The 19,163-nt window shown below is 39.9% G+C and overlaps 3 protein-coding genes and 3 non-coding genes across 6 annotated transcripts; 2 read left to right on the plus strand and 4 right to left on the minus strand.

The window, feature by feature from the left end:
* Positions 1 to 677: 677 nt before the first annotated feature.
* On the plus strand, positions 678 to 3,939 carry fitm1l (fat storage inducing transmembrane protein 1, like). The gene is made up of 2 exons (XM_042497994.1): positions 678 to 1,727; positions 2,346 to 3,939. The coding sequence occupies exons 1-2, from the start codon at positions 1,549 to 1,551 to the stop codon at positions 3,022 to 3,024; spliced, it is 858 nt and encodes a 285-aa protein (XP_042353928.1). The 5' UTR covers positions 678 to 1,548; the 3' UTR covers positions 3,025 to 3,939.
* Positions 3,940 to 4,025: 86 nt separating this feature from the next.
* Positions 4,026 to 14,065, minus strand: trnau1apb (tRNA selenocysteine 1 associated protein 1b). Its single transcript, XM_042497993.1, has 9 exons — positions 13,899 to 14,065; positions 12,441 to 12,538; positions 10,371 to 10,470; positions 9,443 to 9,495; positions 8,642 to 8,770; positions 8,086 to 8,202; positions 6,616 to 6,913; positions 5,439 to 5,481; positions 4,026 to 5,133 (listed from the first exon to the last, which is right to left on the minus strand). Exons 1-9 carry the CDS (start codon positions 13,932 to 13,934, stop codon positions 4,997 to 4,999), a joined length of 1,011 nt encoding a protein of 336 aa, XP_042353927.1. The 5' UTR covers positions 13,935 to 14,065; the 3' UTR covers positions 4,026 to 4,996.
* Positions 14,066 to 14,834: 769 nt separating this feature from the next.
* Positions 14,835 to 14,906, minus strand: trnaq-cug. The gene has a single exon. It is a non-coding gene; the product is annotated as a tRNA-Gln (tRNA).
* A 504-nt stretch (positions 14,907 to 15,410) lies between these two features.
* trnaq-cug lies at positions 15,411 to 15,482 on the minus strand. The gene has a single exon. It is a non-coding gene; the product is annotated as a tRNA-Gln (tRNA).
* A 516-nt stretch (positions 15,483 to 15,998) lies between these two features.
* Positions 15,999 to 16,070, minus strand: trnaq-cug. The gene has a single exon. It is a non-coding gene; the product is annotated as a tRNA-Gln (tRNA).
* Positions 16,071 to 16,734: 664 nt separating this feature from the next.
* ankrd45 (ankyrin repeat domain 45) lies at positions 16,735 to 18,996 on the plus strand. Its single transcript, XM_042497138.1, has 4 exons — positions 16,735 to 16,966; positions 18,150 to 18,317; positions 18,455 to 18,540; positions 18,822 to 18,996. Exons 1-4 carry the CDS (start codon positions 16,735 to 16,737, stop codon positions 18,966 to 18,968), a joined length of 633 nt encoding a protein of 210 aa, XP_042353072.1. The 3' UTR covers positions 18,969 to 18,996.
* The last annotated feature ends 167 nt before the right edge of the window (positions 18,997 to 19,163 follow it).

A 19,163-nucleotide genomic window follows, 5' to 3' on the forward strand; every position in this document is an offset into this window, starting at 1 on the left:
ATATTATGTCCTAATTACAACTTTTCTAAAACAAAAAATCTATGGTGGCCTAAGATCTTTGCACAGTACTGTATATACAGATGTCATCCTCCCTTGTTTGGGACAGAGGGACATATCTTGTCTTGTCTGTATTTAACCTAATATAGGTTGAAAAGAATTTGCAAATGAGTGAACTTCTTTGCTGAAGGAGCTTTGTGGATTATTTAATGTGACTACATAGAATAGCCTTCAGCGTCATATGAAATGTAATCAAAGTGGGTGTATCTGAGAGAGGACAGAAAGGACAGTAAAGTGTGTGTGTGTTTGTGTGTGTGTGTGTGTGTGTGTGTGTGTGTTACCATTCACTGATTGACAGAGACAGACTGCTGCAACAGCTGAGTCTCAGCACAGATACAGTACAAAGGTTATTGCTATTAATACACGTGACAACACACACATACACATAATTTGACTCATTGCATCTGATTTCATATTGTTGACACTTAATTTACTTTTCTGCAACACTGCTTCTGTTGCTGCTTGCTTAGTTCACTCTCAGCCTCTGACTCTGCAAAACCCTGCAATATCCATATCAACACCAAGGAAGCCATGTCATTGGTTCAACCTCCCAGTACCCTTTAGTCGTCTCAGTAGGAGCAATGTGACACCTTAAAGACCCAGGAGGCATATGACAGGGCGAGAACATAGGCAGCGTGTTGGACAGGGTGGGTGTGAGTGACGGAAACGAGCAGAGAAGCTAAAGTCGCTGCGGACATTGTTCGAACACAGGAGGTATTCTGAAACCATTGCACGGCTCTCATGGTAACACAGCGGCGGCTATCGCTGAGTAAAACACAGTGGTGGCCATTGCATTTCTGCAGAAGTGATCCAGAAGTGGCTAGTGACGGTCACTGCTCCACAAGAGGAAAAAAACGGAAGACGGCACCTAGGAAACCTGCTAAACAAGGTCAGAGGAGACTAAAACTGCAGCCGCAAGAAAAACTAGCAAAGCAAGATACGTGACTTGGTTGCTCTGAAACTACTCGCGGATACATTATACCAGACTGAGTCAGGAGAAGCAGTGCCTGCTGGACTGAAGAATTTTTCATGCTTGGATTTCACATATCTGCAGTCAGTGGAATGCCAGGGGGCCAGCTGTCATTTCATTCATGTCACACTCTACACATGGATGCTGAACACTAGCAGCTAACACCGGTGGACTTTAAGGACTTGTGCTACACAGACAGCATCTTTGGATTTCTGGATCTGGATTAATCTTCCATTAATGTGTCAATGGATCCACTCTCAAAACTTTGAAATTATAGTTTAGTTTGTGTAAATTAACTCATTCCAATCAGTCTTAAAAATTGTTCCGTTATGCAACAGAGGTAATCCACAGCATCAACAAGTGTGTTAAGTGCATTCTCGACGGGATTACAGCCGTATCACATGAAACAGTGTATGCTATACTGAGGAGGACAATCGACTGCTGCGTTCAGAGCCAGCGGGAGTGTATTTTCATTTAGCAATATTAATAAAGCATAGTGAGAGGTTTGGTTCTGGGTCCAAATGTTCCTCAACACAGTGCTGGTGGTCCTGACGGACCTGGCGGCCCGGCTCCTGGGCAACAACATGTTTCGACAGCACTTCCACCTGTTGCTGTCAGCTGTGGTGATGTTTGGCCCTGCGCTGAGCCTCTGGGTCTCCCAGCACAGCGTCTTTGCCAAGAGAAGCCACTTCCTCTACAGGTGAGGCTGCTTCCTGTTTACTTCCAGATAACTTGTCCTGATGGCATTTCCTTCTCTGTATTAGTCTATTGACAGTATAATAGCATTCTCATTTTGAAATTTTCAAACACTGCCACTTTGATGATGCTTTTAGCATAAGATCACGACACCAAAAGCTACCTTTCGTGTCTGCATGATACGTCTTTTGAGAACACGGCCGAACAGAACCGATAACCTGTCACGTCTCCTTGATACGCGTTGGGTTGAAACAGTGTAATGTAAGGAGCACCAAGGTCCCTATAGGGTGGGTAGAGGGGGTGTTGAATGGATTTGAATTTTTTTTTTCTACGCGTCAACATGTGCCTCTTTTGCCTAATCCTAACCATTAGTGCCCTTGCTGTCGAAACCTTTGGTAAAGGTAAGGATACAACCAAGTGTGGTGTCTTTGATGCCAACCCAGGTTTTGAGGCAGTCAGTTAAAATGGCATGATCTACTATGTCAAAAGTTGCACTTGATGTTTGACTACTACACGTTTTTGACCTTCCATGAGCAAAATCTGATTTGTTACTTTCATCCATCATTTTCTGCCTCCTCCAATCTCTTACTTAATATCTTAAACACATCTTACCTTCTTCCAGGATGTTCTTGCGCTCTGGTTGGGGCTGGACCTGCATCTTTGTCGGCTCCTTCGTCTTCCTCCTCTCCTTCTCCATCCGTCGCTCCCTCTCTCTCTCCATCCGTCACCTCTCCCGTCTTGGCGTGGCTGGGGGATTGTGGCTTGGTTTCTGTAAACTCCTGGACCTTCTTGAGAATGCCACCGGAAGCTGCTACGAACCTTTACTTAATGGCCCAGAGGTCACCAACGGGCAGCCTCTGTTGGTGTTACGAGAAGGAGAAAGCAAGTCCGAGTGTCTCAGGGCTGGGATGCTGTGGAGGGGGTATGAAGTCTCAGAAGATGTCTTCCTCCTGTGTCTCTGCTGCCTGCTGTTGGCGGAGGAAACAGCCGTGTTCGGCCCTTATCTGAGCCTGGGTGGGATCTCAGACGCCCCTCTGAGGATCCTCTTCCTGTTCTGTGTTCTCCTGCTCTGGCTCTGGATCTTTCTGCTGCTCTGCCTCTTAGCTTACTTCCCTCAGTTCCCCACTCAGCTGTTAGGGGGCGCTCTGGGGTGTCTGAGCTGGAGGGGACTGTACCAGGGTTGGTATCGCCTGGGGCCCAGCTGGTACTGCCCTGGGAGGCCTGGACTGGGACTGCTCAACACCAAGACCAGCAGTATTGAAGCGCAGGAGGCACAGCTCAACCACGACCACTGCAATTAACTGAAGAGACAAACACTGACACAAAGACGATTTCAATCATGAGCTCTCTGTGGTTGTTTGGACATGACTGAGACAATCTGTCCACTTGTGTTTGTTGTCCTCTTTTAACAGTAAGACAAAAAAACCCTGTTTAAGCTTTTTGGACTTTTTTTTATTGAACTGCTGTTTTCTTACATATGGCAGCAAAGACATGCTGTACATATAGGCCTGCTTTTTGTAACATTACAACAGTAATTTACAATAGATGACAGGAGAAGTCTCTGCAAGACAGATGCTCAGGACAAGAGAAAGCAGTGTCCAAGTCTATACAGACTGGACACAACAGTTTGAGACACCCAGAATTTACTTAAGCAAGTCAAAACTTCAATAAATAAATGACTGGAGAACTTGTGTGTAACTAAATGGACTAGTATAACAGACAGACGCTATAAAACATCCATTTTTTTTCCTCTGTCAGTGCCATTTTGCATGAGTAGCAGGTTTGATAAAGCTCACTGTCTGAAAGCTTCTGAACAGAGAACATGCAAAGATACTGGTTAAGTGTGTCTCTGTTGTTGGGACGCATTACTGTCTCCTTTGTTTCAAGACTGCAAATGCAGTGATTAAAACTTCAATTGCAATTATTCATCTTGGACTGGATTCTGGTTCTCTTAACAGCTCACATCACTTTGCACCAAACTAATGCATAAAAAAAGAAATGGATGTTTGTGCCGAATTTGACAAAAAATTCCAATCAAGGTATTCTTGAGATGTAACCTTCATGAGACTGAGAAAGACAAGGTCCCAGAGACCTTTGACCTTTGAGTCCAAGTGGACTTTTGTGCCAAATCTGAATTCCCTAAAGGCGTTCACCAGAATTTGACTGACGGACTACCGGAAAACGCCTCATAAAATGCTGCATAAAAAGTACAGAACCAGCTGTTATTTACCAACTCAAAAATGCGGAACAGTACCTGAAAGACATGACTCATCACTTCTGTGTTACAGACGACATGAGACCATTTTCCTTCTAAATTCGTTTTATTGATAAAACGTCTCCACAAAGAAAATATATACAAAACCTCAGCCATTAAACAGCAGGAAAATATGCCGCCTTGACCTGATACAGCAAATCAGCTGTAAGCCTCACTGAACCATTACACAGTGTCACAGCACTCACAAGTATTGGGAGGTTGAACCAATCATCTGTTAGACTGAAAGAATTTCAGCTTTTCGTCTAAAATAAACAGTGATAAAATTACATCTGTGACTGATTACTGTTGGATACACTCAACATCTGCATCTTCTTTCCATGTTTCACTTCAGAAAAATTAAAAAAAACTGAGGAAAATTCCTTCATTTAAAAAATGAACAAGACACGACAAACTGATATGCTGCATATATTAAATTATTCTAATAACCATCATAGACTGAGGAGGTACATGGCGAATGACAATTAAGGCATAGTTTAAACTTTTGTCTTCAGAAGACAATGTAATCTTAAAAGAGTCTGGGCCATATCCAATGAGTGAAGTTAGCTTTTGCTGGTGTCACCATCTCAACACGGATCAACTAAAGTAAAAGACAGCAGAGTTTGTTCCTCAGTGATATCATAACTGGTGAACTATTGACACGACATTCAGTTTCCAATGCTACAGCTACTGCGTGCCAGTCAGCAGCATCAAGGCTACTTCAGCACGTCCCCCCAAAGCTCACAGCCCCGGGTCATACAGAACAGTATGCACTACACAGTAACGTCACCGGTTATTGAACACCTTTTTGACGATTACCAAATTGGTAAATATTAAAATCAAGCTAATGTTTGTGTGTACTTTGAAAAGGAACAAGTACTTACGTCTGGAGAAGCACTGAGACGGTGAAGTGACGCTGGCCTTTTTTTAAGGTGTCAATGTGGTGTTAGATCATAGCACATTATGGGAAGTACAAAATGGTGAAATATTTAAGGTTTAGGAAGAGATCGGAAGAAGAATTATCAGGAGAGGGAGGGGATGGGCGAGTTTACAGAGTCCAAGGGTTCCCAGTGACTGCTCATCATGGCGTCATAGAGCTCCTCGCTGCGCTGCATAAAATCTTTGTTCCACTGCTCCACGTCACACTCAGGGATGGGCTCTGTAAAACACCACCAAGCAATAATTCGTACACATCCACTGTATATGGTTATCTGTGCATGCAAGTCATAGCAATAACACCCCAAATACTGTGTCACATATTAGTTGACAATATAGTAATGGGCAGGGCCCTCTGTGGCACCAGAGACAGCTGACTGTGCATTTACTAGGTCATATCTGCGAGGTATTTACTGCTACCACTCCTGATGAGCGTGTCTACTAACATACTGCATATCATGTATGATAATAGTGCATACAAAAAAAAGACTAATTTGATGATAATTTAATGATAAAAAGGGGTCTTACCCTCTGCATTATCTTCCTCCATATCTCCACCCTCCTCGTGGCTCTGCTCGGAAAGACATTAAAAGTTGGAAATGTTACTGAGAATCACATGAATGAACTAAAAGTGCCATCTTGCAGTTGTATGCGTCTGCACACCAGTCAAGTTGCAGTTACAGTTTACACCCATGAGTGTGAAAACATGGATGCTTCGCACTCATCTCCCCCCCGGCAGCACAGAAGATCTCTACAATCAGCAGAGTTTTAAGGTGGATGCCCAAGATTAGCGTCACCAATTCAGTATCTGACCAAATGCATTCCCTTCTGTTCCTGAGTTATGGCGCTGAGTGATGGCCAGTAAAGTGTTTGTGCAGAAAACTATGATGTCACAGTGAAGATGACCTTTGATCTTTTAGATATAAAATGTCATCCCTTCATCATTTTATCCGTTTAGACGTTTGTGTGAAATTTTGTTATGGATATAATCATTGTTTGTGAGATCACAGAGACCTTGATGTTTGAACTATTTTGATCAGCTAATTCTTGAGTCCAAGTGGATGTTTGTGCCAAATTTGAAGAATTTTCCAATAGGCACTGCCAGCATTGAGGCATAAAATCGCTGGTAAAAACCTGGTCATCATGCAACACAGCCAAAAAGGTATATATCCACATCTGGAAATACACAATAGAGCCTCATTCCCCTGGACAAAAAACAGCTAACACCTGCTAACATCTGGCTTTTTAATGCAATGGGAATGCTTATGGTGAGCATTCACATCCTGGTCAAATGGCTCTACAGAAGTCACAGGTGTTTATCTGCTCGAGCTCCGATTGGCATTGATGACAACACAACACCCAGGTGAACACAGGGTTAAAATGCAAAATGCTTTTCCATAAGAACTTCATCTGTGTGTTCAGTAGAGAGGTGGCCCCACAGCATGTTCCGCCTAGCTTAGCACACAATCAGGAAGTGAGGACTTATGGACTTAACAACTCCAACGCTGTGTTTTTTTTACAAGCTGCACGCGCGCATTTAAAGGGATTGTTCAGCTTTTGGGGAATTTTGCTGTTTGCTTTCTCACTGAGATTTTAATAAGAGCTTTTTCACTCTCCAAATAATTGGCAACACTGATTATCTGCCAAAGCGTTCCTTGGATGGGATGTGATAATGTGGCAAAACATGTCAGAGTATTTCCCTCACCTCTACAGCTCCTGACATGTCAGTGGGTGGCATCCCCATGGGAGGTGGCGGCATCATGTGTCCTGGTGGCGGGTACCCGTAGGGCCCGTAGTTATAGTTGTAGCCGCTGTTGTAGCCAGTGTTATAGCCGCTGTTATAGCTGCCGCTGTTGTAGCCACTGTACTGGTCATAGCCACCCCACTGAGAGTAGTAACCCGCCTGTCCGCTGCCGTGGTTGCCGTAGTAACTGGACTGGGTTTGGCTGTAGTTGCTATGGTAGTTCTGGCCCTGGCCCCCATGGTAGCTGCTCATCTTCTGGCTGCAATACAAGAAATAAAACAAACTTTCATAAACATTTGAAGGGAATTTGGTGAAAGATACTTTGAATGAGTTTAGTTCTTTGGTTGGAGATCAAATGAAAGGAAGGAAATACCGTCTTTCATCAATATTTTAGTGGCTATAATCTATTCGTAGGTGCTACCAAAATCTGCACCTACCTCTGACCACTCAAAGAGCTTGCGTAAATAAGGATGCACATATATTTGCTTGTCATTATAAGAAATCAGAATTAGAATTTGAACTTTGCTCTGTTCACAATATATGCAGATTTTCTTGAAACACACACATAAATTAGTTGGCAATTAGCAGATTCAAAAAAGGTGACTTAAAAAAGGTCAGTGATGGCTGTCAGGATGTAAAGATATTTATGAGATCATCACAGAGCCTAAAATACTGAGCCGGAGCCAGTGCCGTGTCTCTAAAACACTTACTAAATGTTTTAAATAATGTGTACAGTTAAACATAATGTCAACAGTAATTAACATTTCCTTAATTGTGTATAATTTGATCTATTAACAATATTTTGATTATATTTGTTTCAAATCTATCTCAGATTTGTGGAATGCTGTGCTGTTTGGTAAATATTGTCATGCACTGACAATAAATCATGTAAACCACAATTAACCATATGATTTCTTCAACTTTTGCTCAGGGAGCAAAAATTGGACTTTAAACTTGAAAGAAATACTGATTTGACTTTTTTGGGAGAAAACTATGGATCTATATTCTATATTTTAAAATCATGAAAACATTATTAGCCATATCACCCAGCCCTAATATAACAGCAATCGATATTTGTGTGTGTCAACTTTGGGGTGTTTTTGCTAATTTTCAGATATTTTTCTTTTGCCTTTTTTCTCTTTTTTGTTTAACTCCAATGGATTGGATTTCTTTCAAACACATGGGGAAAAAGGCAATGAGCAACTTGGTAGAAAGGTCATGCAAATCACAAAAAATTAGTAAATTTAGAAAAAGAAAAAAAAATTAAACACTAGGGAAAAACTTTAGAGCACTATATTTCTAATTATCATAATTAGAAATTCAAAGCTATGTATCTCAAGTTGGTCACTGCCACCCTCCCGTGATTTTTGAAAGAAATTAAGTCTGCTTCAGTCTCAAAGTGTTAAGAAGACGCGCAGGCTAGCGTCTTACCTCTTTGCTACAGCAACGCTGAGTCTGAGTGGCTTCCCCCCGAGCATCGTGCCCTGGCACTCCTCGATCGCTTTCTTCTGCTCGCTCTCCTCCCCGAACTTGACGAAGCCGTAACCTCTGCAGGTGAAACGACAGTTACAACTCCTCTCCACACCCACACACACTCCATACTTGGCATTTAACAGCCACTTATAATGAGACACAGAATATAATGGGTATTATTATGGTAGAACTGAAACTTGTTGTTTTACTTTTAACATTCGGTAGCATCACTTGAATTGTGAGTTGCTCTTGCTTAGCCTATATGGGGAAAACAATAGTTTTAGCATAAAACGACAAGGAAACATTTCTTCAGCCTTTTTTTCGAAAATAGATGAAGATGGTGGTCAACGTCCATAGCACTGCTTTTTAACATTTAGTATATAGTATAAATACAATAATATTCAAACCAGAATACTATGCAACACACCAAGATAATAATATGTAGTTCAAGAACTCAGACTTCACATTTCTAAAGCCGTGTGACTGTGCGGTGCTCCTCTATGAGTCTGCATACCTGGAGTATCCGTACTGGTCTGTGACTACTTTGGCTCCCTTGCAGGAAAGATACTTCTTGAAAACTTGGTGCAGTTGGAAGTCGTCCACCTCGGAGGCCAAGTCACCCACAAATACTGAGAACTCCGGCCTGAGAGAAACAAAAACTTTGATTAACCCTTAAATATTACACACACTTGCTCTGTGCACAAAATGCACTTTTTAGAGGCAAGCTTAAAAAAAATATTATACATTAATATTACTTTCTACTTTCAATTAGTGTTTTTTTAACCAAAATCAGTCCAACAACAAAAACGCAATCAAAAAGAATTATATTCAATATACCATATGCAACAGTGTTTATTTGTTTGTTTGTTTGTTGATATGTAAATAATTTGCAGCAACACTGATTGTAACAGTGCATCTAGTGGAAAGAGCATGTATTTTCTCCATATGCCAAAATAGTAAAAATGACAAATTCTAAGGCAAAAGCCCAGAATGACACCCCAAAAAATACTGTGCATGTTTTTATGCTTTGATGGCTGTTGGATCAAAAATGTCAGTTTGAATGGATTTCAATGGAGCAATTTTTTAATGTAACAGTATAAATGTAACAATTTTGTTTACACTGTATATTTTAGACTTATTGTAGATTAAACAAAAATACATAATCTTGCCAAAATGTATGCCATATGCATGAACACAGACAAAATTGTTAAAAAATGAAGACTGTAAATGCATCAAATGCACCGAACAGTTCCTAAAGGTTAAAGTTAGCTTTAGACTCAAAGAGTAACATTTGCAAGTTGAAAGGTAATCTTACCCTGCCTCCGGCCGTTTGCCGTAGGTGGCATAGTTTAGCTTAAACTTCCGGGGCTGCAGAGGGAAAGAGAAAACACGGACACTGAGCTGACCTCAAACACCAAAGACGTGTAGTATAGCACTGATATTGCTGGAAATAAAGAGTGGAGTTATTATGGTTGTTGTTATTTGGGTTTTACATACCTCCACCACCCAGACCAGCCTTTAGCCCATTCCTCAGTTAGTTCCTACCAGAGACTCTATTCACCAGCTTCAAACAAAAGTACATTCATGTACAAGCAGCCTGTCAGCCACCTTCAGCAGCGGGTACAGGCCAGCGGACAGGGGAGCCCAGTAGCTTGGCCAGCTCACAGGAGCCAGCGGCATTTCTAATGCAGAAGCAAGCGGCCGAAGCTCTCAACTTTATGCACAGCATGAGAGCATTTTCAAGCTGCTGCGTTTTCTTTGGCTCAGACCCTCAAGTAGAATTTGCTGTCACTGCTGCCAAATTTGAATATGGTATCATGTCTATCTGTATCTTGTATTTAGCATTTTTCTTTGTAAACTTTAAGTTTAAATTCAGTGGGGAAGCACAACATTGGTAGCGAAATTAACATCAACAGAAAATTGTACACATCTGTCGTATTAACAAATAGTCTGGTGTCTACAGAGCAAATTACAACCTTATATTGATTCATCAACATTTTATACTACTGACTTCCTGTCATTAAAAAAAGAGGACCAAGACTAGTAGAGCTCCACCATCCACAGTCAAATCAACAATTAAATACTGCTTTATAACACAAGTCTAACACTGGGAAAAAAAAGGAAGGCAGTATTAAATTGTCAAGACTTTATTTATAGAGAAACAATCATTTTAGATATATTGCAGTAAGGATTGCAAGAAAGATATATGAGTGAGTATTTTGAAATTACACCACAGAACTGACCGGGTTTGATCCAGGAACCAGTTTTCCGTTGAGTCTTTGGACACAGCGGTCGACACTCGCTTCATCTGCCAGCTCCACGAAGCAGTATCCTGCAGACCCACTGCACACAAGGACAGAAATGTTAGGGACAGAGAGAGGAGCATAAGGTAAGACACTAATAACATTAATAATAACCAACAAAGACTGAGTCCCTGTTTGGTTTTTTAATGTTATTTTTTTTATGTTATTTTTGTTGTTGTCTTGTCTATCCATTCAAGTACATTTGTAGGTTAAACTAGCATACATGGCGTATTCTTTTGGTTCTATGATGGAAATGATATGACCCATGCTAGTGTATAACACCACAAACAGATACATCTATAGAGGCCCTTGCTGAAACACCCTACACTGATTAATTTCCACGTAGGAGTTTTTTGTTTGTATGCCAGTATTCCTGTCATATTTTCTTGTAAACTTGTGCACCTCCCCTCCCCCGGAATGCACGATGAATCGTTGTTGTTTACTGTTCCAATAATGAAATTCTTTCTGGTGGTTAGAGCCGATAATATGACGGGATATGTATGACCAACTTTTCTTCTCATGGCTTGTGTTTGGCAAATTGACGTGTTTGATTTGATGAAGCAATTCAGAGTTTTTGTGAAACTGCTGATGGGCTCAAACTAGAGATTATTGGTTATTTTATTAAGTGTCAGCCATGAAGAGCAGCACTGGTCCGAATGAAAACAACAAACCAAACAAAAGACAAAAAGTCAATATCGAGCACCCCTAATCATTATTAATATTATTTTGTTGTTGCTGTTACTTGTCTTCTGTTTTTATTTGTTTATTTATTTGTTTTCTTGCTTTGTGTGTCATTTGTGGTGATTGTGATGGACTCCGACTGTTGTAGTTGATGATGTTAGGTTTTATGCATTGTGTCTCCTTTCGTCTATGAAAATAAAAAATATTTAAAAGCAAAAGGGGACAGAGGGAGGAAACAGTTTCTGTCAAAGCAATATATAGCTGCAGTTGTCTCTAGTGGAGGCGGGTTAACACTTACACCAAAGCTGTCCACCTCTGCTCAACATTTTTTCTACTGGAAAACCCACCAGCACACCTAATGTTCTAATAGTTTTCTTCAAATCACTAACACAGGGGTTCATGTATAGCATAAGAGGCTCTGTAACACCCGCCAGCAAAATAACAGCCCACTAAAATAATAAACCACAAACCTAATACAAATTTGCTTTTAGTGTAATAATCTCACAAACATAATAGCAGTTGCATACAACAAACGTAAAATGTAAATAGCAGTTACATTTGCTGGGATTGGTTATAAGGGGTCACATTAATCACCTGGGCAATTATCGGATATCTGGCATTTTGCAGATAATCTGTATCAATGTTTCATTTTCATGAATGCAGATAAAATTAATGAAAAAGTGTGCATATTTCACTGAAGCAACACCACACAAGGCAATCTGCAATACATTCAAAAAAAGTGTCACCATGGGCAGAACATTTACTTTGTAAGACCTCAGGGAGCTACTATTATTTGTCCATGTTTTGCTCCATTTTATTTAAAAAAAAAGTTGCTGGGAACTTGGTGTATATGATGTTAAACGTTTCAGTGTTGATTAACTTTTGGTCAAGGCATTAAAACAAAGTTTTGTGTTGGAGTTTGTTATATTCGGAATTCTAAATGTTAACAGAAAAATTTTCATTGGTATCGTAAATGCATATCAGTTACAAATATCAGTTATCAGGCTCATTATGTACTAATAATCAGCATCGGTATGGACCCTGAAAAAACAACATCAGCCAACCCCTAATTGTAATAACAAAATGACCTTTTTGGTCATTGTTGTTTCTTTATTTACTTGCCATTGGGTTCCAGTCAGATCATTAGACAATATCAGCAGAGCAGGTCAAAACATGTCAAAACAGCGCTCTGACTAAGTTATACATAACTTACTGAATTATTTTGTGCATTGTAGGCTGTGCATTAACAAGTACACCTTCTACCTTTCTACTTCCTCTTTCCTCTGTATGAAAAACATTTAGACGAAGACGGTGCTCTGTATATCTTACCCTGTTATCCTGTGAGTGATGATCTTGACTCCAAACGGTGATTCTCCCATAGCGCTGAACGCCTGCTTGATAAAGTTCTCATCCATGTATGGGTCCAGCTACAGAAAGAAGAAATTTTGACTGCATCACATTCAGTTATAGCCAGCAACTTTGTCATTATACAAGTGAAATATGTACACATCTTTATGATGTTAAGGTAAGTAAAAAACGACATAATTACAGGTCCTTTCTGGTGGATGCTACAAAATCAGCAATTGAGTATTTTAAGATAAAATGTTTGGGGAAAAATTTGCAGTTCAATATTTTTAGAATACTGAGAATGTTAACAATGACACTGAAGTCAGCGTCTGATTCTCAGCTGCCGATTCAGCAGTTAAGGGGAGAGTTGAGGGAAAAGTAACTGATATTGCTTGGTGACAGATCCTCTTACTGTCATGAAATCATGTTAGACATTTAAGAAAAAGCCCCAGCAATGTCTGAAACCTTCACATTTATGAAACCTTTGGGAAAAATCCAAAAAAGATGGATTTACTGTAGATGATCAAATGTAGACCACACTGAACTGGGTCCAGATCAAAAACCATTATACTTACACAGCTCAAATCTGGACTAGATTATCCCAAAGAGGCAAAATAGTTTTTAACACACAATGTTTGACTTGTGAATCATTTATTCTATGTGTGAAAATGCAAAAAAAAAAAAAAAAAAAGACAGATCTCACTACATTTTTCACATCTAGGCCACATCGGACCAGGTCCAAAAACCACTATACTTCAACAGGTCAACCTGGACTAGATTATGCGAGAAAAGTTGAAGTTTGATAAAAGTTTCAGTTTTAGATTTGTGAAACCTTTATTCTATTTGTGAAATTGAAAAAAGAGGACATTTCACTGCTTTTTTCAAATGTAGGCCATATACAACCAGATCCAAATTAAAAACCACCATACCTAGATAGGTCAAATCAGGTCTGGATTGTCTTAGAGAGGGTAAATCTTACTTGACACACTTTCAGTTTTGTGAAACTTTTATTCTTTGTGTAAAAATGTTAAAATGAGAGATTTCACTGTTATTGTTTTTTTTTAATACGTAGACCACATTGGTCCGGGTCTCTCTCGTAAACTACCTAAACAGGTCAGAGCTAGACTAAGATACAAGGTGCAATATCGGCGGACGATTTACGTTAGCTCGCGCGAGGTTAGCTAGCGCTTGCTTCAAGGTGACGAGCTCACGAGCGCACCGCTGGGTGCCGTTTCGTCAAATATTTAGCCACAAATGTTTACCACAGTTAGCGATAGTTGCATGAATTGTGCTAAAAAGTACATTAGCACGGAGTTTAGGCTAAAGTTTTCAAACAGCGGTCACATATCCGGGGCTAACTTATCGTAACCGAGCTAGCTACTAGCATGCGCAGCTAAGCTAACATCCCCACACCGAGAGCAAAACAGACTTCACACATACGTCTCCCATCCACAGGCTCGTCTGTCTGTTAAACATCTTGATCTGGTACGGAGATGAAGCTGCAAAGGGTTTGCTGGATTTTGGTAAGGGTGAAAAAACGGGAAATTCTACACAGGTAAAACTTCTCAGCACGTTACGTTGACGCCAAACACATCGGTACTATCGGTAAACGCCTTCCGCTTCCGTGTCACGCTGAGGTACTTCCGCCGCCGTCGACTGCACGGGAGCGCGTACAGCACCTGGAATTCACTTCTTGAAAATACTCGACTTATTTTTTTTAATAAATGTAATTTTTTTCTTAAAACGCTCTAACAGGACAGAAATAATACTATTCACTGTATTGAACTGTTTACTTTTTTTGTTAACCTATTTTTTCACTTGCTTTAATTTCTATAAAATAAAGAAAAACATTGATTTTAGTGGAACTGAAGGAAACTCCCAGTGATGTGACTGTAGCCAATATAGTACTACTGAGACTTGAACTTCCTAGAGGAAGAGCTACACACTTCTTGATGGGTTCAAAGAAGAAGATTAATAGGAAATTCGATAATAAAACCGATTTTATTGGCGATCGTGGAACTGTTCACTCCACTCATCATAAATGCATTGCACTGATGGCACGGCTCAAATAAAGAGGATTCTGCCTTATAGATTATCTCTGCTTTAGTCTACAGATTACAACTATCAATACTCTTAAAAACAATAGCCTTTATGCAGAGTCTCTGAAGCTGATATACAGTAAATGTATTAAATATCACATATGTGAATACACTCATGTCTTTACAGCCAGCATACTAGAGACCCAGTAAGTATGTATTCAAATTTATATGCAAAATCCCCACAGTTTCTAGGTAGTTGCTATCATCTCAAGTATCAGGTACTCACAGTATTTCCAGTAATGTTGATAATTCTTTTGAATTCCGCCCTTGAAAACACAGGTCCCACCGAGATTTGAACTCGGATCGCTGGATTCAGAGTCCAGAGTGCTAACCATTACACCATGGAACCGCTGATGAGCGTCCAGTGGTGCGTTCAGAAAACAATCGTGTGGGTGGGAAATGCCTAAATTGTGGCAGACGGCTAACAGCATGGTACATGGCAGCATAACCTTTTGCATAACCTTAGTTCTCATGTTTTTGTCTACCACCTCTCTCTTTGATTCTTCTTATTGAAATGTTTTTACACTATCTGAATAAAAATAAAGTCAAGAGTAACTAAACCCCCAAACCTTTTTTTTTCAATTGAAAAGCAATACATACATAGCGACTGCCTTCTGAAGGTTGAAAATAGTTCAAGAAATTAGCAAGAATTTAGCAAAACAACACAACAGCAAAAAAAATAAATAGAAAAAAACCCACCAAACAAAAGAAAAAACAACACAAGGAAATAACCTGAAAATTTTTTCCAAAATCTTCCGCAGTTTCTAGGTAGTTGCTATCATTTGTAGAATCAGGTACTCACAGTGTCTACTATAATGTTAGTAATTCTTCTGAATTCCGCCCTTGAAAACACAGGTCCCACCGAGATTTGAACTCGGATCGCTGGATTCAGAGTCCAGAGTGCTAACCATTACACCATGGAACCGCTGATGAACGTCCAGTGGTGCGTTCAGAGAACAATCGTGTGGGTGGGAAATACCTAAATTGTTGCAAACAATTCAGAGTGAGCACTATTATTACTATTACTATAACTATTATATTAATTACTGTAAGCCAGCACAGTGTGTTGTCCCTCACCTCTGGCAGCGTGCTGGTTGACCCAGGCTCCGTGTCTCACCAGCTCACGACACAAGGAACAACTCAAGGAAATGACCTGAAAAAAATGTGTTAAAATTGTAGTGATTCTGTAAAAACGATTTAAATATGTGGTTATGATAATTGTAATTATAGTTCTCAGGACATTTCTTTTAAAAATAATTTTCTTAATCTACTTTGCAATTTCTTTTTTTCTATTTCTTTCTTCTTGCAATCTGTGGGACATTTTTTGTCAAGCTGCTAATTGCCTTTTTTTCCACGTTTTTGACAGAATTCTTTACAGTATTAGTCAGCACACCAGAGACCCAATAACCATATCTTCTTTAATCTTCACACTTAAAAGCACAGGTCCCACCGAGATTTGAACTCGGATCGCTGGATTCAGAGTCCAGAGTGCTAACCATTACACCATGGAACCGCTGACGTATGACCCGTGGTGCGTTCAAAGAACAACCGTGTGGGTGGGAAATGCATAAATTGTGGCATTGTTTCATCAAATTGAAAAAAAAATGTTATTGTTTACTGAAAATGAAAAACAGTATTTGCAAAGAAATTGAATAAAAAAGCAGGCAAAGCCTGATGCATGAATAAAGGGCGGGCTTGCTACAGGTGGAATCAATGTTCACTGAGTAACTTCTGGAAATGAAAAAAAACTGTACTCTCCCACTATTTGCAAATTTCTATTGACGATATATTGTAACATAACGTATCTTAAGATGCAAACAAAAACTATGGAGAAATTGACATCAATACAATAATACAATAATATGAACAGCGTTGTTAATATTAAATTATTTTTTTACAATCCATGAAATCACAGAGGCAAAGTAGTTTTATTTTGAAAGCCCCAGTTAGTGGACTTCTGTTTGTCACAGAAAAATTTTGTTAGTGTTTTACCAAATGAGACCTATAAACGGGTCTTATAGGAGCAACTAAAAGTTATTTAAAGTCCGCGAGGACTTAAACGCAACTAAACAAATAGAGGCTGTTAACTATTCACACACAGGTTCACCGGTTGACGCTGTAACCATGGTAACAGCCTGTGCGTGTTGGAGAGCTAGCTAGAGAGTAGTGGGAGCAAAATGACATCGATACAGGATGACATCTTTCAATGTGTCCTGCGTGGGGACTTTGAGAGAATAAAACAGTATTTTGAACGCGAGGATGTCACAGAGTCGCAGAAAATGGATTTGTTGGAGATGAAGGACGAGGTTGGGAGAAATGTTCTGTCAGCGGCCGCCATGATGGGGAGGAGCGCCATCGTCCGCGAGCTGGTGAGACATGGAGCCTGTGTCAACCAGCACACTGCCAGAGGTGAGGGACAACACACTGTGCTGGCTCACAGTAACTAATGTCATAATAATAGTAATAGTAATAATAGTGCTCACCATCGTAGCGAAAATGGGTAACAACCAAAGACATGGAAAATCTTGAGGGACTGTTCTTTATTTATTAGAGGGGGAGGTGGCTGGGGTGTGACTTTTTCTTCTTTTATTTCGCCCTCCCTCTACCATAAATTAGTTATTAAATTATTATGTTTTAAACTCACTTTTTGATTTGTGAAAAAGTTGAAGACGAAACGGTGAAGGTGGAAAAGCCTTGGTTATTCCACTCTTGTGGTGCATGCTGGGTAGTTAGTGTAATCAGTTTATTTTTGGCAGCATTTTAAATGTTGTTTTCCCCTGATAAAGCTCTTTTTTTGTTTTTTTTACTTTTAATGACTTTAATAATTGTGTGTGTGTGTGTGTGTGTGTTTCTTATAACACTGAAATCTTAACCTTCTGTCCTTTCTTTGTGAGTGGAGGCTTCAGATAAACCCACTTGTTTTTTCTTCTACCTGCACTGCATGCCTTTTTTGTATTTTAAATTGTGGAGAAAAACAAAAAAAAAAACCAAAACCCACCTTTAATCTTTTAACCCAAATGATGTGTTCAAAGGACCATCGGAAATTTAAAAATCCAACGATATTTCCCTTTTTCCCCCCCTTCTTTTAAAAAATGTTTCTGGCTTTGATAAATGGTGTAATTTTGGTGATTTTTAAAGAAAACATGCCCACCAAACCCATGGTATATTTCTTTAACAATCTTAGGTAGAATAAATACAAAATATCTAAAGCTGTATGTTCCTCCTTTTAAGCCAAAATAAAAACATATGTCCCTCCCCACTTTTTCAAAATAACTGACATGCCACCCTCTTTTTGTACCAGCCCCTCCCCTTTCATAAATATTGAACAGTCCCCTAAGTCATTAAATAAACTGGACTGCACAGATGTCCAAAACCTCTTCTTGGAGTCCACCTTGATGCAATTAAATGTGAAATAAAGTCCAATTACGATTATCAGGAATTAGACTGTTCAAAACTGGATTTATTATTATTACTCTTATTATTATTAATTGTTTTTTATGTAGTCAAAGTTGGGTTTTTATTTGCCCATGTTTAGTTAAAATAAAGTGTTTGTTGTGTAAAAGTGTAAAGTTTGACACTGTGTGTCCTGCAGGTTATTCCTCACTGCACCTCGCTGCTTGTTGGGGACACGTGGACACGGTGAGGACTCTGCTTGAACTGGGAGCCGATACACAGGCTGAGACCTTCAGAGGGGAGAGATCTGTAGACCTGGCTAGTAAATACTCCAGGACTGACTGTGAGGACTGTCTCCTCCTGGCCGGTGTGTGTGTGTGTGTGTGTGTGTGTGTGTGTGTGTGTGAGTGTGTGTGTAGCTGATGTTATGGCTTTATCTTTGGCACCTGTAATAAATAAAGATGTGTAGCATTTTAACCTGCCTGTGTGTTCCTCTCTGTGCAGAAGCTAAGCAAGACTTGATGTCATATGTAGCCTTTGTCACAGACCTGACCTCTGACCCCGAGAGGAACCTTACCAAAGAGGAAAAGGTAACACATTTCATTATATTCAGAATTCAGAGCTATTTATTAACCCTTTAACACCTGGAGTGACGTCAGTTTTGCACACATGCACACAAGATGTTTATGTCTACCTAAGTTAATTTTATACTGCCTGTGTGGGTTACATTTTCTTTTTTACTCACTTTATTTTATTTGAACATTGCATCAATGCTAACAAGTGTATTTTCTGCCATTTAATTATTGTGGTCTTCATCAGTGCTATTCTTAACTATGTGTTTCTCCTGTCTCTTCTGTAAATTTTTGCATAGAACATCTGTGCGCGTGCATGCTCTGCCAAGTCCGAATGGATTCAGACTGCCCAAAATGCAACCGTCTCGGACTTCATCGCCCAAAAGAAAGACATGGAGGACACTCTTTCGCCTATTCTCTGCAAGCTGTCTGCTCAGTGTAAGTAGAAGTGATATTATGGTGCCGCAGTGAAATCTCTCTCCCATGCAGGAATCATCTGAAGTTATACTAACTCCTGTGGACTTACAAGTGTGTGAACTTTGTCACAGCAGAAGCAGGATGAGAGAGACTCACAGAGCAGCTGCACAACAGCCTGGTTATCAGACCAGCTGAGAGACACGGCCAGGTCACACCAAACAGAT

Source organism: Plectropomus leopardus, chromosome 12 (genome assembly GCF_008729295.1).
Source record: "Plectropomus leopardus isolate mb chromosome 12, YSFRI_Pleo_2.0, whole genome shotgun sequence".
Classification (NCBI taxonomy): Eukaryota; Metazoa; Chordata; class Actinopteri; order Perciformes; family Serranidae; genus Plectropomus; species Plectropomus leopardus.

Excerpts from the sequence above, each read along its gene's own strand:
- fitm1l (XM_042497994.1), top strand. The coding sequence starts at position 1,549 with ATGTTCCTCAACACAGTGCTGGTGGTCCTGACGGACCTGGCGGCCCGG. Across the intron at positions 1,728-2,345 it reads AGAAGCCACTTCCTCTACAG|GATGTTCTTGCGCTCTGGTT; the intron begins GTGAGGCTGCTT and ends ACCTTCTTCCAG.
- trnau1apb (XM_042497993.1), bottom strand. The coding sequence starts at position 13,934 with ATGTTTAACAGACAGACGAGCCTGTGGATGGGAGAC. Across the intron at positions 12,539-13,898 it reads CGAGCCTGTGGATGGGAGAC|CTGGACCCATACATGGATGA; the intron begins GTATGTGTGAAG and ends TTCTTTCTGTAG. Across the intron at positions 6,914-8,085 it reads AGCGTTGCTGTAGCAAAGAG|CCAGAAGATGAGCAGCTACC; the intron begins GTAAGACGCTAG and ends CTTGTATTGCAG.
- ankrd45 (XM_042497138.1), top strand. The coding sequence starts at position 16,735 with ATGACATCGATACAGGATGACATCTTTCAATGTGTCCTGCGTGGGGAC. Across the intron at positions 16,967-18,149 it reads CAACCAGCACACTGCCAGAG|GTTATTCCTCACTGCACCTC; the intron begins GTGAGGGACAAC and ends TGTGTCCTGCAG. Across the intron at positions 18,318-18,454 it reads GGACTGTCTCCTCCTGGCCG|AAGCTAAGCAAGACTTGATG; the intron begins GTGTGTGTGTGT and ends CTCTCTGTGCAG.